Source organism: Durio zibethinus, chromosome 12 (assembly GCF_047325235.1).
Source record: "Durio zibethinus cultivar Kanyao isolate XHJ-2024 chromosome 12, ASM4732523v1, whole genome shotgun sequence".
Taxonomy (NCBI): domain Eukaryota; kingdom Viridiplantae; phylum Streptophyta; class Magnoliopsida; order Malvales; family Malvaceae; genus Durio; species Durio zibethinus.
Genome location: NC_143173.1, coordinates 2,511,372 through 2,528,304, shown reverse-complemented (window position 1 = coordinate 2,528,304; position 16,933 = coordinate 2,511,372). Strand labels below are relative to the sequence as shown.

The 16,933-nt window shown below is 26.3% G+C and overlaps 1 protein-coding gene across 3 annotated transcripts; it reads right to left on the bottom strand.

Annotated features, from left to right (window-relative positions):
* Positions 1-11,052: 11,052 nt before the first annotated feature.
* Positions 11,053-13,734, bottom strand: LOC111296985 (superoxide dismutase [Cu-Zn]). 3 transcript variants are annotated; one of them, XM_022891500.2, is made up of 8 exons: positions 13,598-13,734; positions 12,725-12,813; positions 12,536-12,637; positions 12,321-12,416; positions 12,134-12,165; positions 11,937-12,012; positions 11,537-11,590; positions 11,053-11,305 (listed from the first exon to the last, which is right to left on the bottom strand). In XM_022891500.2, the coding sequence occupies exons 2-8, from the start codon at positions 12,798-12,800 to the stop codon at positions 11,283-11,285; spliced, it is 459 nt and encodes a 152-aa protein (XP_022747235.1). In that variant the 5' UTR covers positions 12,801-12,813; positions 13,598-13,734; the 3' UTR covers positions 11,053-11,282. The 3 variants fall into 3 exon arrangements, with proteins under 3 accessions (XP_022747235.1, XP_022747238.1, XP_022747236.1); XM_022891503.2 differs by having other exon boundaries at positions 12,725-12,804; positions 13,598-13,663; XM_022891501.2 differs by having other exon boundaries at positions 12,725-12,818; positions 13,598-13,619.
* Positions 13,735-16,933: the final 3,199 nt, after the last annotated feature.

The following is a 16,933-nucleotide window of genomic DNA, read 5'->3' as shown; positions in this document are numbered from 1 at the left end:
TCTTCTGTGTAGGGTGATCGATCACTTCTGTAAGCTTTGAAATCATTTTTGCTTTTGGATAAAAAATGGATCAATCACTTTAGAAAAATATCGATTGCGTCTTATTGAAAACCTAATCAATCAATCCCTATAGGGAAGATTGATTGATTCTTGAAAATTTTCCATGAGATAAGATATTGGCATAAATATATATATATATATATATATATATATATATATATATACAGATTGATTCCTTGTGTTAGGGGATCGATTGAGTCATGTAAGGGGATCGATCCCTTCCCTTAAGGGATCGATACCTTCTACCCCAATATATCCAAAACTCATTTTTGTTACAAGAGTTTATTTTGTTTTGGTTCAAAACCATTTTTAGCAAAACAGAATGTTGGAGAAATGTTCAATTTGATATTAAATCAATTTAGTTCATGTTAAGCAAATTTTTGTTTTGTTATTTCAAAATACATTGATTAGTTTAAGGCTTACAATAAGTATAAAATTTACAATTATAATAATAAAAGAAATTGTAAGTATTTAATTAGTCTTAATAAATATAATGTTGCATTTATACCTTTCACATGTAAAAGATCCTATCAAAGAAAAATATTGATATTTGTGAATATGAGAGGATTTTCATAAGCACGGTATCTTTTCATTTTTTTTTTATAAAGAAGATCATAATACGAGAATAAGAGGTTATAGATGTTATTATTTGAAGAGTTATCTAAAGGTATTTTTATAAATTTTATAATTTAATTATTTTTTGAATGATTTTAATAACGTATTATTTTTGTCAATATTTTTTACTTCATGTATCATGATATATGAAAAAAATAAACAATAAAGATGGAGATAAATTATTAATTATTTTTGGTCTCTGTGACGCTTAATTAATTTATTCACCAAATTTGGGAAATACATAACGTCGCAAATTTCAGCAGCCGCAAACACAAAGGCCAGCCGTGCACTTGTTAACGGTGCAACCATGGCAAATGCTAATGCAATCCTCGGGTTTTTGGCATTGGACTGGCTTTTGTTGCTTTATGGAGTAGTGCTCCTCTTTAAGCCCAACCACACAGCCACATACACAAAGCCCAGCCGTGCATTTGTTCACGGTGCACCCATGGCATCTCTCAACACAATCTGAGGGTTTTGTGCATTGCACTGGCTTCACTTGCGCTTCAATTCCATCAGGCAAACCTACATCATTAAAGTAACTGTTTTCATCACTTACAATAAAAAAAATTTTAATGTAATTTTCATCTATCTAATAATTACTTAATTTATTAACTTTCATTATCATACTTTAATTAATGGGATATGCACGTATTATCCTCTAATTTATTATTCATAGAGTTTAAAATTTTCATCAGATATATGGGATAATTTTTCTATACATAATAATATTAAATATATATATATTATATCATATAAATACATGGCAAGTTAATTATCTATTTCTAAAAAATATATTTAAGTTTTGAATTTTGAATTTTCAATGGTACTTGTGAACCATAATAAGTTTACGTTTATATTATATTTAAATTTTAATTCTGCTCTTTTCTTGTGTTATTGAATAGAAAATAAAGTTGGTGAAAATCATAATAATAATAATAATGACAAAAGATATAAGAACAATGTGAATTAAAAGAGATTGAGAGATATACAGGATCCAATAACTAGCAGGGCTACCAAGAAAGCCAGCTTGGAAATAGCAGCTCTATCCATTTTGCTTTTAGTAATATAGATGTGCTTTGTGATATGAATTGGATGCTGCACATACATATATATATATATATATATAAAGTATACATGGAAAGAAATCTCAATAGATAGAAGGCGTTTTATCATTTATTGAAAAAATTTTTGGTAAACTATATATGGGAATTTGGTACCATCTTTATATATGGTTAGAGGATTGCAGGTTGAATTTAATGAGGAAAAAAAAAAACTCTCCACAGGTGAATAATTATAAATGTAAAATTTTCCAACACAAGTTTTGTGATCCTTGAAATTTATTTAAAAATTATGTTTCTTAATTAATTGTTAGAAACAATAAATAAAAGAATAAAAATAATAAAAGAAGAACTTTGATTTTGAAGCACAAAAAACATTTTCTTAAAGACGATTATACATTTAAGATACAATAAAACCTAAAAATTATCCAAGCAGAAATAGTGAAAATGATTAAAATAAAAGTTTATTTATAATAAATGAATAGATAAAAATTTTTATTCAAATTGTTATAACCAGTTGTGCAATCATAAAATATGAACAATCATTTATTTATATTCAAATGGTAATAACCATTTGTCATATACTAATTATTTATATTCAAATATAATTATTTAAAATATGAATAAAATTAATACAAAAATTAAGTCTATTCACTGATAATTAAGTCTTTCTATCCAATGTGGGATGCATTACATTCTAAACTACCAATAATCCCCCACTAATTTAGAATATTGGTATTTAATCTTTAACTTTTTACATAAATAAATATTATGAATACATGAAAGTATCTTTCAATTTAAACATTCAATTGTTGTATGTACCTTAGAATTTTAACGAAATTAATGGTGTTCATAAATTAAACCTTAACTCTTAGTGTTAAAATTGAAGATGTAATACACATAATACTTATTCTTCTATCAGAAGTTTATAATTGTTTTAACATTATTATGATCATGTGCTTATCCTATTCATAAACATTTACAAAAAATATCAAAATTCTTCTTATTGAAGCAGCACCACTTCTATGTTTATATATGTAAAGTTTGTACAATGTTTCTTTTACTTTAGACATTTAAATAATAAACTCTATTAAGAGTATTAAAACTTATCTTCCCCATGTGGACCACATACTCATGTGGACCACACTAATTTCTAAAATTTGAATAGGTTTTTCTAGTATTTAACAAACGCATAAGAATAACTTATTTTTACCCATTAAATCTGTAATTAGAAGTTATTAATTCAAAGTTAAGTTCTCATTATTAGTGTCTAATAGTACAGGTTTAAACTCATTTTACTTGTAGTACTACTGATAAAATATCTTAGAATTTAATATTCTTTTGTGGTAATTACACCACTTAAGATTAAATCTCATATATAATCACTCCATAGGCTAACATGTTCAAACTTGTCATTTTGAATATCATTTATATGCTCTAAACATTATTATCTTATTCTTATCGTTTTAAAAAATAGTTGATATTAATTGTGGCCATAACTTTATATTCATAAATTTCAGCCATTTTATTTTCATACTTTTTCATGCCTTTAATACAATCATATATTTAGTACAATTTGATAAACTGAATGAATAAAATAAGCCATTTTAATCCTTTTAAGATATTTATGGATTTTTTATTTTTTACTTTAATATATTATACTAAACTTATTAGCTTGTATAATTAGCTCTTAAAATTATACTAAAATCTTACAATATTATAGTAGCAATTTTTTTCTTTTGATTCTTATCAATCCACCATGTACAAATGTGTATTCTTTTATTAAATCATATCTCATTCAATTATCAAGATATCATCTATACTTAATCAAATTATCATTTCATTTATTTTTTCACTATTTAGTGGTTGTTTTTGTTTAAGTGGAAGGCCTCTAAATCTATCATTAGTAAAAGATAACTAATGAATATTCTATATTTTAATATTTCCATTTCATAAAAATTTTAAAATTTTTATATTTTAACTCAATATGAAAGTATACATCAATAAATATGATGTCAAATATAAACACCCTCAAAATCAACTTTGTTTAGTAAACTCAAGCTTAAGATAACTAATGAATATTCTATATCTTAATATTTCCATTTCATAAAAATTTTTAAATTTTTATATTTTAACTCAATATGAGAGTATACATCAATAAATATGATGTCAAATATAAACACCCTCAAAATCAGCTTTGTTTAGTAAACTCAAGCTTTCCATATTCTCCTTTCGAGACTTTTATACCAACTCATGGATACTTACAAAATTATTTTATCATAGATAATAAAACCATATCCACTGTGGTTCGTGTCATTAAGAACAACCATAATTTCATGTATAATAACAAAATACTATATATAAAGTTTGTGTCTAAATTATTAAATACATGAAACTTTTCACATAACAATTAAAAAGCATTTTAACTTGTTACAAAAAATTATATAATTTTTCCAACTAAATTGAAGTTATCTTTGATAATATATTTATTTTTTGTTGAAACAATATTTATATAAATTAAATAATATGAAGTATGCATTATTCTCTTGCACTAAAATGCAATCATGGAATTTGGACCATAAAATATGACTTTATGATAAGAACACATGTACTTGCTTTTAAAAAAAAAATTATAAAATTCACAAGTTTTTTATACCTTAAAATAATTTTCAAGAATTTTATCATTTTGATTTGATAATTATGGTCTTACCAAAACGTAACAATGCTATAAAAAATTCATAACCAAAGCTAGCAAGTACTCTATGCCCATTTTAGGCTTATGACTATTCAATGCCATGATCAAGAAATCCACGTAAGGCATATTATAAAATCATAAATCATAAATTAAACAATTTAATTCAGAATAAAAAAATTAAAATAATATTCAATAAATAAGCAAAATTCGATGAGAATTAAGGTCTCCAATGAATTATTAATTATTAATTCTTTTAGTAGAATATAAAAACTAGAAAGATAGTAACAAAAAATTTATTTTGTACTTAGCATTTATTTCACTAAGAAACTATTTGGACAATTAAAGCTCTCTATAATGTTTCAAAAATTGGTTTTGTCAATTTTATCAATTAATATAAAAGAATAATTGACTTTAAATTACTAAAAAAAAATGAAATATAGAAATAATAAAAAAAATTTGGCTTTGATGCTTGAAAAACACTTTTCTAAAGATAATGATCTAGGACATAAACAAGTCTCAAAACTCTCTAAGTAGAAATAGTAAAAATGATTATACTAAAAATTTTATTTATAATAAATGAGTAGACATAAATTTTTATTTAAATAATTATTACCATTTGTACAGTCATGACTTATATAAACAATCGTCTATTTATATTCAAATAATTATAACAATTTGTCATATAATAATTATTTCTGTTCAAATATTATTATTAAGAATATAAATAAAATAAATATAAAAATTAAGTCTATGCACCAATAATTAAATATTTTTACATAATATGAGATGCACTACATTTTAAATTATTAATATTAATTTATTTACTACTCCATATGGCAAGTTAAATTTATACTTTGAAAAATACTATTTGTCCCATCACTTTTGTTTCAAATATTTGCATTTGACATGACTTAATTTTTGTTTAATTGTAATATCTCATTTATGAATGAGTTGATTTATCTATGAATTGATAAATCTTATTTTAGATTTTTTTTTTAATAATTATATGTCATGCTATGAGGTACACTTTTTTGAGCAAAAGATGTTGTAATATGTGAATAAAAAAATAAATTACACATATTGATATTTGAACTCCAAAAGTTCAAATTCGTTCAATATTACCTTTTAAAGGTACGAATTAACTTGACTAAACTTCATATTCAAAAAGTAATATCATTTGAGACAAAATTACAATATTATGAATTGATTAAAATTATATATGATTAAGGTAAGTTAAGATTTCGTGATAATTTTTACAAATCAAAATCCGTAGAGACAATATTATTATTCATGAATTAAATATTATTATTTTCAACGAAAATTCCAAAAATCAAAATCCTTGAATTCAATATTATTATTCACAAATTAAATATTATTATTTTCGACATAAATTTTCGTCGATAATAGATGTTCTCTTGTAATAGAAAAAAAAATGGGGTAAATGTAATGCTCGACATTTGAACACTGAAAAAATGGAGAGAGCAGCACTGAAATTGATATTATTTTTGGTTAGGAGCCTTGCTTCTAAATGGACCTTGTAAAATTTTTTATCACACTTTTGTTTTATACACACAAACATAAATAGAGTTTTAATACTTGAAATTAAAAATTTTTATACAAACAATCCTTACCGGTACTTGAGCATGTATCAATCCTTACACGTTGAAACAAATTAGCATTCCAACATTATGCACAATTTGCTTTTTTTTATTCGAAGAGTTTATTTGAAGTCATATGTTTCGGCCTCAAATTAAATTCAAAGTTCAAACCATAGATCAAGATGATAGTTCAAACTATTGGCCAAGATTATATAATTACGTTTTGTTTTAAGACAAAAATAAAACACAAAAATTATCATATTAAATTCATAATAGCATGTCAAATTTTAAAAATTATCTCTTAATTTTTATCAAATATAAAAAATTAACATCCAAATTAGCTTCATAACGATCTTTAGCCACATGGTTTTCGAAATCTTGATTAAATGAGGGTTTTAATGATGTGTTAGAAGCTTCCCTATAAAGATTTTTACGTCGAGATGATGAAGCTATGGATGGTGATCTAGTTTTGGGTGTCATGAGAGAACTTTGAAGAAGATGTGAGAGGAGATACTTGTAGGAGTTTTTGAAATTGATGAGAAAATTGATAAATAGTGAGTAATAATGGAAAATAAATGTTAAAGAGAGGCAAATATAACGGTTAAAGGAAGAGATTTAGTTGATGGTACGAAAGGGATCAGTTTTTAGAGAGAGCAAAAAGAGGGATGGATTTTTTTGTGATGTTTTGAAGAAATTCAAGGTTGAAATTGTAATCAATCAAATTGATAAGAAGAAATTTTCAAAAAAATTGAGTGAAAGATGATGAATTTGAAGTGATCGGTGGGTTGAATTTTTAAGATTTAGAGAGAATGAGATGAGAAAGAAGAGAAGAGCAAATGATCGGTTGAGATAAGAGAGAGGGAATACTAGGGCTTTACGTATTAAAGCCCCGTGATTCACTGCTCAGCAAAAACCAATCGATCGTGTTCTATATAGGATTAATCAATTCTAGATTTATCTCGTTAATGTGTTTCTATAAGCACACCTAATATTATCTTTGTCAATTTTTTTTATTTCATGAATTATAATATATGAAAAAAAATCAAAACTAAAGATGGAGATCAATTATTAATTATCTTTAGGTTTCTATGATGCTTAATTAAAAAGGCATCTTAATTTATTTATTAACCGAATTGGGGAAATACATAAGGTTGCAAATTTCAGCAGCCACAAACACAAAGGCCAGCCGTGCACTTGTTAACGGTGCAACCATGGCAAATGCTAACACAGTCCTAGGGTTTTTGGCATTGGACTGGCTTTTGTTGCTTTATGGAGTGGTGCCCCTCTTCAAGCCCAACCACACAACCGCATACACACAGCCCAGCCGTGCGTTTGTTCACGGTACACCCATGGCATCTCTCAACACAATCTGAGAGTTTTGTGTATTGCGCTGGCTTCTCTCGTGCTTCAATTCCATCAGGCAAACCTGCATCATTAAAGTAATTGTTTTCATCACTTACGATAAAAGATAATTTCTAATGTAATTTTCATCTATTTAATAATTACTTAATTTATTAGTTTTCATAATCATACTTTAATTAATAATAGGCACGAAGATAATAAAAAATTAACTGATATGAATGCGATGCATATTAATTATCCATTTTTAAAAATTAGATTTAAGTTTTAAATTTTGAATTTTTAACTTACTTGTGAACCATAATAAACTTAGGTTCATATTATATTTAAATGTTAATGCGACTCTTTTCTTATGTTACACAATAGAAAATAAAGCTGGTGAAAATAATAATAATAATAATAATAAAAATACAAGAATAATGTGAATTAAAAGAGATCGAGAGACATACATGATCCAGTAGGTAGCATGGCTATCAAGAAGGCCAGTTTGGGAATTGCAGCTCTCTCCATTTTGTTTTTAGGGGTGTTTGGTTCGAAAGAATTCATTAGAATTTTATTGTTGAATATTTGATTTCAATGTTTGGTTCAAAATAATCTAATTCTAAGGAAAAGTGTCAGATTTTTAATAGTATTTAAAGTTTCAAAATAAAAAATTTACCTCTTGCTGTGATGTTCTATGATTTTGAAAATAAAAAATTACATTATTTTCAAATTTGACCTGAATAAAAAATTATGAAATAATAATTACTATTTTTAAAAATATGTTTGAAAGTAATTACAAATTAATTGTAGATTTCTGCTACTAAACAATTTTTTTATATTATAATTAATGGCATTTAGCATAAAAATACCTTAAATAATCTTATTCAATTTTTTTAAATATTATTTAAAGCATTTTTTTGATAAAAATGCTTTAATAATTTTAGATAAAAAAATTAAATGTAATCGATTATTTAAAGCGTTTTATAACCAAAAACACCTTAAAAATCTCCTTAAAAAATTGATCAATATTATTTAAGACGTTTTCTAGCCAGAAACATCTTAAATAATTCAAAAAAAATCTTATAAGTAATCGTCAAAAATAAACCCTAAAAGGAAGAATCAAATCTACGACCTTATAATTAATAATTATATGCTCTAACCAACTAAGCAACTCTAATTTTTTTATATTTTATCTCTTAAATCTTATAAGTAATAAAATGAATTATTTAAGGTATTTTTAATCAAAAACACTTTAAATAATACGATCCAAAAAAATTAAAAGATATTATATAAGACATTTTTTTACCAAAAATAACTTAAATAATCTCCTTAAAAAAAACATCAAAATGCTAAAAGAATGAGTCGAATCTATAACCTTATGGTTAATAGCCATATACTTGAACCGAATGAACTATTTCAATTTTTTTTATATTTTATCTCTTAAATTTTATAAATAATGAAAGAGATTATTTAATGTATTTTTAGTAAAAAGACACATTAAATAATACCATCTAAAAATTTTAAGGGTATTATTTAAGGCATTTTTGACAAAAAATATTGTAAATAATCTCTTTAAAAAAAAAACATTAAAGTGTTAGAATGGAATGTCGAACCAATGATTATAATTAATAGCCACGTACTCTAACCAACTGAACTACTCTAATTTTTTATATTTTATCTCTTAAATCTTATAAGTAACGAAATGAATTATTTAAGAAATTTTTAGTAAAAAAGGTCTTAAATAATACAATCTAAAATATTGAAGGATATTATTTAAGACATTTTTTTTTACTAAAAATACCTTAAATAATATCCTTAAAAAAATTTTAAGGGATTATTTAAGATTATATTTTAAAGAGGGACTATTTAAGTCATTTTTAGACCAAAATTTCCTCAAATAATCCTCTTATATTTCTTAAAGAGCATTATTTACTATATTTTAGATAAAAAATATCTTAAATAATCTTATGATACATTTTAAAAGGGATAATTTAAGGCATTTTTGAACCAAAAAGTCTTAAATAATATTTTTTTAAAAATATTGCTATTAAATGTATTATTTATCGTTTGGGTATTTATTATTAATAAATACTAATAAAAAATTACTATTAATATGTCAAGAAAATTATAGTAATTATTCAAAAATAAATATATATGAATTCTCCTCAACCAAATGAATAAATTTTAATACTATATGTCTTGAAAATAAAAAAAAAATCTCAAATATCGTACTTTTTCAAAGATCACATTTTTTTTTGGAATGTAAAATTCTATAAACCCGATGTCCTATAAGTAATAGAAATATGCTTTGTGATATGAATTGGATGCTGAATATATATATATATATATATATATAATTTTTTTGTTCTATATACATGGACATAAATCTCTATAGATGGAAGGCGATTTATCATTTACGGAAAAAAAAAATGGTAAAGTATATATGGGAATTTGATGCCATCTTTATATATGGCCAGGTTGGATTTTATGAGGAAAAAAGTCTTCTCCACAGGTGAATAACTATAAATGTAAAATTTTTCAACACAAGTTTGGGGTCCTTGAAATTTATTTAAAAATTGTGGTTCTTAATTAATTAGTTTAGTATTCCATATGGCAAGTTCAATTTATATTTTGATAAATACTATTTATCCCGTCACTTTTGCTTCAAATATTTGTATTTAGACGTGATAATTTTTTGTTTGATTGTAATATCTTATTTATGAATTAGTTGATTTATCCATGAATTGGTAAATTTTATTTTAGAATTTATTCAATACTTACATATCAAAAGTACAACTATTTTTGTTTTTGAACAAAAGATTTGTCGATGTTAATTTTGAATTCAGAAGTTCAGATATGCTAGATACTATATTTCAAAAATGATAATATGAATTAATTTGATTAAATTTCGGATTTCAATTGAAAATTTGTTTGAGATAAAATTGATGGAGCAAGTAGCATTACGTTTTTTTTTTTGGTATAAAATTAAAAAAAAAAATTATTTACACATCTTGACTCAACAACGATACAAAAAACAATGCATGCATCTTCCTTTAAAAATCAGTGACCCACTGCATGTGATTAGTAATTAGATAGATTTTGACTCCAACATGATAAAACATAAATGAAACTTGTGGATGTGAAATTTAATTACTAATTCTAAGCTAAGATTTGCAGTCTTGAACTTGTACAATATTATGAATTGATTAAAGTTATATACGATTAAGATAAATTAATATTTAGTGATAATTTTCAGAAATCAAAGTACATGATTTCAATATTATTATTCATGAATAAAATTTTTTTCAACAAAAATTTCACAAATTAAAATCCTTGATTTCAATATTATTATTATCCACAATTAAATATTATTATTTTCGACATAAATTTTCATGGTTAATCGATTTTCTCTTGTAGATATGAGCAAACTCAAATAATGTGAGCATGAATCGAAAAGAGTGAAAGATTTGTATTTAATTTATTATATAATTTAGATGATGAAAATCTTGAAATGCCAACAAAGGAACCTCTCTTTTTCATGGAAAAAAAAAACATTTTATTATGTATCAACCTTAAAATTAAATAAAAAAAAAATCATAAGTCAAATATAAAAAATTATCTTTAAATTTTTATTAAAATTTTAATCTGTATTTTTTGGTCTTTAGTCTTTGATTAAGCATAACCATAGAAAACCAGACGTAAATTCATAATTACATATCAACGAAAAACTTCAAAGGTTGAATTAATCTGTAAACAACATCCATTCGGCGGCGTAAACATGCACGCTTTAAATTTTAAAAGAGCACTGGATTTAAGTCATAACACAAACAAAACAAGCTCACATAAAAAAGCTAGTTCTCCAGGCGTCTGCATACCCAAATCGCATGTATTATTCTGGTCGCCAGGACACCGACTTCAACCTTGCAGACCAATAATACCTTCAAATAAAAGTAGACATATAAATCAACAAGAATAGATCAAGCAATCAAGAGGATAAAAGGTATTTCAGAAAATAATTGACAACGTAATCAATGGAGCTTTCACTAGAAACCAGATAATATAATCGCACTTTGACTTGTACAATGTCACTAAAATGATGGATGTTCAGTGTCGAGTGTTAAAGTGTTAACATATAAAAAATTAAATGTGATCAAAGATGGCTAACTTACCACAAGCTACTCTGCCACCGGCATTTCCTGTGGTTTTGCTAAGCTCATGGCCCCCTGCCAATACAATTAACGATCAATAAGAAGAGAGAACAAACTTGATAATGCCCCTAATACCCAAATCAATTTCAAAGTTCCTCGAAAATTTTTAAGTAAGATTAAACTACAGGCATCCAATAACTTGCTTACATCCCCTGCTGGCCTAATCTCCCTAGACAAAAGCATGAGCTATAAGCATAGTATTTCAAATTTGATTTTCTCTTGCAACCGGGAAGAAGAGATTGTGGGACGGGGGAATGATCCAGTAAGTCGAACCACTAGTTAACTAGTGTTCCTAGCATGAGCAAGACTAAATATAAAAGAAGTAAACAACTTAAACAGACTCAAAATTTTGAACTATTACCCTTGCCAAGGTCGTCAGGATCCCCATGCACAACAACAGCTCTTCCAATAATGGAGTGTGGCCCAGCGAGAGGAATCTACCAAAGTATGGAACAATAACTTTCAGAAATGAACTTAAGTTGATCACAGGTTAGACCACAAGCCTTAAGCGAAAGAAATCAAATGTAAGCACAAAAGAATAAGGAGTTGAACAAAAACCTGTTTGTCAATAATAGAGAAAGTCGCACAGCCTAGACCATACAAATAAATTAACAGTGTTAATACAATAAATATAAACTTAAAACACTTGAATCAAAACAAAGAAAAGAAAGCCAAATACAAATATTTTGAAACTGTTAGTACTGAACTAGAAAGCTTATGGTCATTGACAAAAAGAAAATATTACCATCATCACCAACGGTGACATTTCCTAGATCACCAGCATGGCGATTCTCGTCGTCTGGGGCACCATGCTCTTTTCCAGCAGGATTAAAGTGCGGTCCTGCAGACAGATTAATCACAAAGTAAAAATCCCCAAACAATTAACATCGGATTTTTTTTTTCTCTTTTCCTTCCAACTTCAAACAAAAAGGTAAAAAATCAATCTTTCAGAATTTTTACCTGTTGACATGCAACCATTTGTCGTGTCCCCAAGGGCATGAACGTGGAAGCCATGGAGCCCAGGCTTAAGACCAGAAATGTTCCCAGTCACGGTAGTTGGACCTAAAAATGGCAGAAAAGATTAACTAACTTTTACAAAAAAAGATAGAAATAAAGAAACCAAGAGGTCTTATCAGGGTTGTGATTTACCATCTCCCTCTTGAGCAAAGAAAATAGTTCCACTAACACCTTCACTGCTGCTAAGGACAGCAACGGCCTTCACCATTTTTCTATGTGATCTATACTACACAATGTTAGATATCCCAGTAAACTATTTTAAATAAATGAAAATATCTTTGATAGCAACATTAATGACAATGGTAGAAAAGTGTCAAAAAATATAATTCTGATAACTTATATACACTCAAAAGTTAGTTTCTGTCTCACTACATCATCGAATTTTTTTCAAAAACCAAGTAAATAAATGCTAGTTTTGAAAGGTTGAAAAATTACTAATTATACACCGACAGCGCATCAAATATAAATTCATTAAAGTTCATTAAACATATATTATACGTCTAACCCTAAACCCTAAACCAACAAGGTTACCAAATAGCAAATCTTCACCAAAGAAGATAATTTCTCTAAACTATAAAAATGGATTATTTTCATGCATTATTTTTAAATCATATAACAGCAAAATAAAAAAATTCTCTCAACTAAGGATAGATAATAAAAAATAATGAAAAAAAAATGGTTTAAAAATTGAAAATTCAACTACTTTCTTCAGCAAAGAATCATCTTTAATATGTATTTAAAAAAAAAAAAAACCCTTTTATTGTTTAACTTTCTTCAATCACATCCAAAAAATAGGATTCCAGTTCACAGCCATCAAAATCAAGCTGATGTTATAATCGGAAAAATCCTACATGAAAGCCAAATCTAGGTACAAAATAAATCTAGAGCAGATCTTCAATAAAAACTGGAGAACAGCAAATCAAGCTTATGATAGATAAATGAATCAGATCAGAACTTTGAAACCCTAAAAATTGAATGGAAATTAAGAAGTCAAAAGAAGCTAACCTCAGAGTACCCCTTCACAGTACATGAAAGAAAACAACAAAAAAGAGTGATCAAAATGAGTGTTGTCCAGGCATTTAATCAAATTTATAGAAAAAAGGGAGGCAGGTTTCCAGTGTTTATATCCACCTACCCTTTCAGGGTACAATGGTAATTGTGCTATCTGAAAAAAAAAAAAAAATCTTTTACAAAATCGGAAAATCCAATCCAACCAACAACATTTGGGACAGTTTCTGATTTCGCCATGGGCTTCTTTTATTATTTTATTACTATTATTTTAATGGTCCTTTTTTCTTTTTTAAATGATCGTTCTATTACAAAATTGAGACTGTTATAATTTTAAGTGGTTTTTTTTTTTATTTTTTTCAAATATTAAATGGTTTTGAGTTTTGGGGAAAAACTCAAAAAAAAAAAAAAAATTCTTGACAATGTTTTCAAATATCTCTATTTAAAAAAAATCTAAAATTTCTTTCAATAATTTCATTTTTTTCAAAATTTTTCCTAATTATAATCACATAAAGTTCTTTTTTTTTTTTTTTTTTTCATTTTGACAAATAAAGTGCAACATATATTTTGGAAATTTATTTTCCTTGCGTTTTTTAAATTTTATTTTTGAAATTTAAGAAAATAAATTTGACATTATATTATTATTATATTAAAATTTAAACTTTTTTCCTATTAAAAAACTAATTTTTTAAAATTAAATGTTTCATAATTTTTTGTACCAAAAAAATAAGAAATTATGAAAAAAAGCTTTTAGAATATAAAAGAATTGAGACTCAGTTTTTTTGTTTTTTAAAATGAAAGAATATATAATTATAATAAATTTTTAAAAATACAAAAAATATATATATTACAAAAGAATTCTTATGATTCATAAAAAAAAAAAATTGTATAAAGCCATCTTTGGAGGTCTAAATGTTTAGGTAAAAATCATTTTAATTCTTTTAAGCTATCTAATGCACCATTATGTTCATTTGTAATGCTGATAAAATATTTTTTTTATTAATTATTCCTTATTAAAGAAAGTTCATTTTAAATTTAATTATGATGCTCAACGAGAAATTTTTTTATCATATTATCAAATGAACCCTAAATTCACAATGAATCAATTAAGTATTGAAAAAAGTTAAGATGACGCATGAACAACAATACATAATTCAATATAATATAAAAACAAAATTAAAGTATATAGTAATTTAATTATGAGAAATAAAAATTAAAAGGCATCCAAGTACTTAAATTTTAATTTTTAAATATTAACTATTTACTCAAATATAATTTTGTTTATGTTAATTTTAATTAACTATTAACATTTCAGCGCACAAATAAATTCTTGGCTGCCCCAGCTATTTTAACAGATCAGGACACTGACCCCAGAGTAGGAAATGGCCCAAATTCATCAACTTTTTTATTCATGGAGAGAAATCAAAGCCCAATAAGAGGAGGCGACTGCCTGTTTCGTGTTGAACGTTTTTTTTTTGTCACTAAATAAAAAAGCTGAAGACTATGTCCTGTTAGGCTACGTCTACAAGCAAGTGTATGTAAAGATTTTATTAAAAATTAAATATGGAAAATATAGAAACTCTTTATTATAAGAAAAGAATAATTATAGTCACTCAAAGAAATAGAAATAAACACCTCTTGCTCTTCCTCAAACAGTCAAACTCACTTGATGGATTGCTAAGGATTAATCGATGGATAAAAATTAGCAGCTTCAGCCTTTATGTAGGCTTCATTCCCTCTGCTATTGCATCATCCGCTACATCACTTGACCATTTTTTCTTCTTTTCTTTTCGGCGCCTAATATGTGAGAAGCTTAAAGCTTCTGCTCTTTCTTTCTCATTTGTTGAATGGATGCATGGCCTTCCGTTTCTTTATTTTCCTTTTGAAATGAAATGGCCAGTAGCCATCTAGTCAACTGATGTAGCTGGACTCATGTGGAGACTTTTAGCTTAAAAGGAATTGCCTCATATTTCATGTCTCATGCTTTAGGCAGGAGAGGCACCAAATGAGATTATTTCTTAGCCTGCATAAACCAAAAAAACTTAAAACAGGTAATATTCTACGGTTTAAAAATACAGTTTATACTAAAAATAGATTGACTCAATTAGTAAGATCATTTTTTTCTGATATAAGTGGTTTTAAATTTGAGTTCAACTGGTGATTTTTTGTTGAGATAATCTCATTATTTTTTAAATTATTTAGTACGACACATCTTATCTTGATAAATTAAATAATTAATTTATTTTTAATTTTAAAAAAAAAATACAGCTTCTCATTTGTCAACATTTGGGCTAATGTTAAGATTTAATTATATTTTCAGGGTTAAGAACCAACAAAATTCTGCCAAATGCTTGGTCACAATATTTATTTCTCAACTCATTGAAATAGAAAGTTGCCGACTGAGTAAGAGAGCCCCCTTTTTTTTGGCCTCCATTTGTTATCCTAGTTAGTTTGCAGTTTAGCAACTTCATTCGTTCATAACTAACAAGGAATCTCAAATCTGGTATTACAGCCAGACAAGACAAGAAACATAGGAGAACACTAATGCACCAAGATTCTCCTTGATTCAGCTTCCAACTTTGGCAGTGTATGAATTTATACGTTTGTTCTGTAATATTAGAAAGACAGTTAATTCTTGTCTGTCCTTGCTATTTTCTTGCTTTTGGTGAATACTCAATATCACTCTTATTATTTCTCCATCAGGAAGAAAGATTATTACACCATAAATATCATTTCGAATACTAAATTTCTAATTTCAGTGATCGATTTTAACAATTTCCATTTGTACATAATTGGAAAACCTACAAATGAATACTAATGGGAATTGCAGTATCTGTTCCCAAGATGAAGCTGATATCCCTTGGAGAATCAAGAAGACCTTGCAGGAAATTGAAGATGTGAAGTTTTCTATGTTTAATTACAGGAAAATATATAGATTCTTTGGTAGGTAGGATAGAGTTTTGTTTTATTGCTTTGAGAGTCCAAGAGTTGACTACTAGTATTCCAGGGTGTAATTAGGAACAAAACTATTTGAGTTTACATAAGAAAATGGCAAAGCCGGCAATGAGATTCCAATAATCATAGACAATTGGCAAAGCCGGCAATGAGATTCCAATAATCATAGACAATTGGCAAAGCCGGCATGTTTGTAACGGTGACTTTAGCCATGGAAACCTACTCCATATTAGATGTGAAGGAAAACCATTACTACTTTGAAAGCTAAAAATGTAACTGAATATAAGAGATTTAAAGCAAGAAAAATTAGTAATAATATATTGGATTGTTGTTTTGTGCCAAAAGAGTTAAAAAATCTGTTAAAAAGGGGAAACAAAA

What these genes read in the sequence shown, in the direction of transcription:
- LOC111296985 (XM_022891500.2), bottom strand. Translation starts at nt 12,800, where the DNA reads ATGGTGAAGGCCGTTGCTGTCCTTAGCAGCAGTGAAGGTGTTAGTGGA. An exon ending in CTTTGCTCAAGAGGGAGATG is followed by an intron (nt 12,638 to 12,724) that starts GTAAATCACAAC and finishes TGCCATTTTTAG; the next exon opens with GTCCAACTACCGTGACTGGG. An exon ending in TCCTGACGACCTTGGCAAGG is followed by an intron (nt 11,591 to 11,936) that starts GTAATAGTTCAA and finishes TTGTATTGGCAG; the next exon opens with GGGGCCATGAGCTTAGCAAA.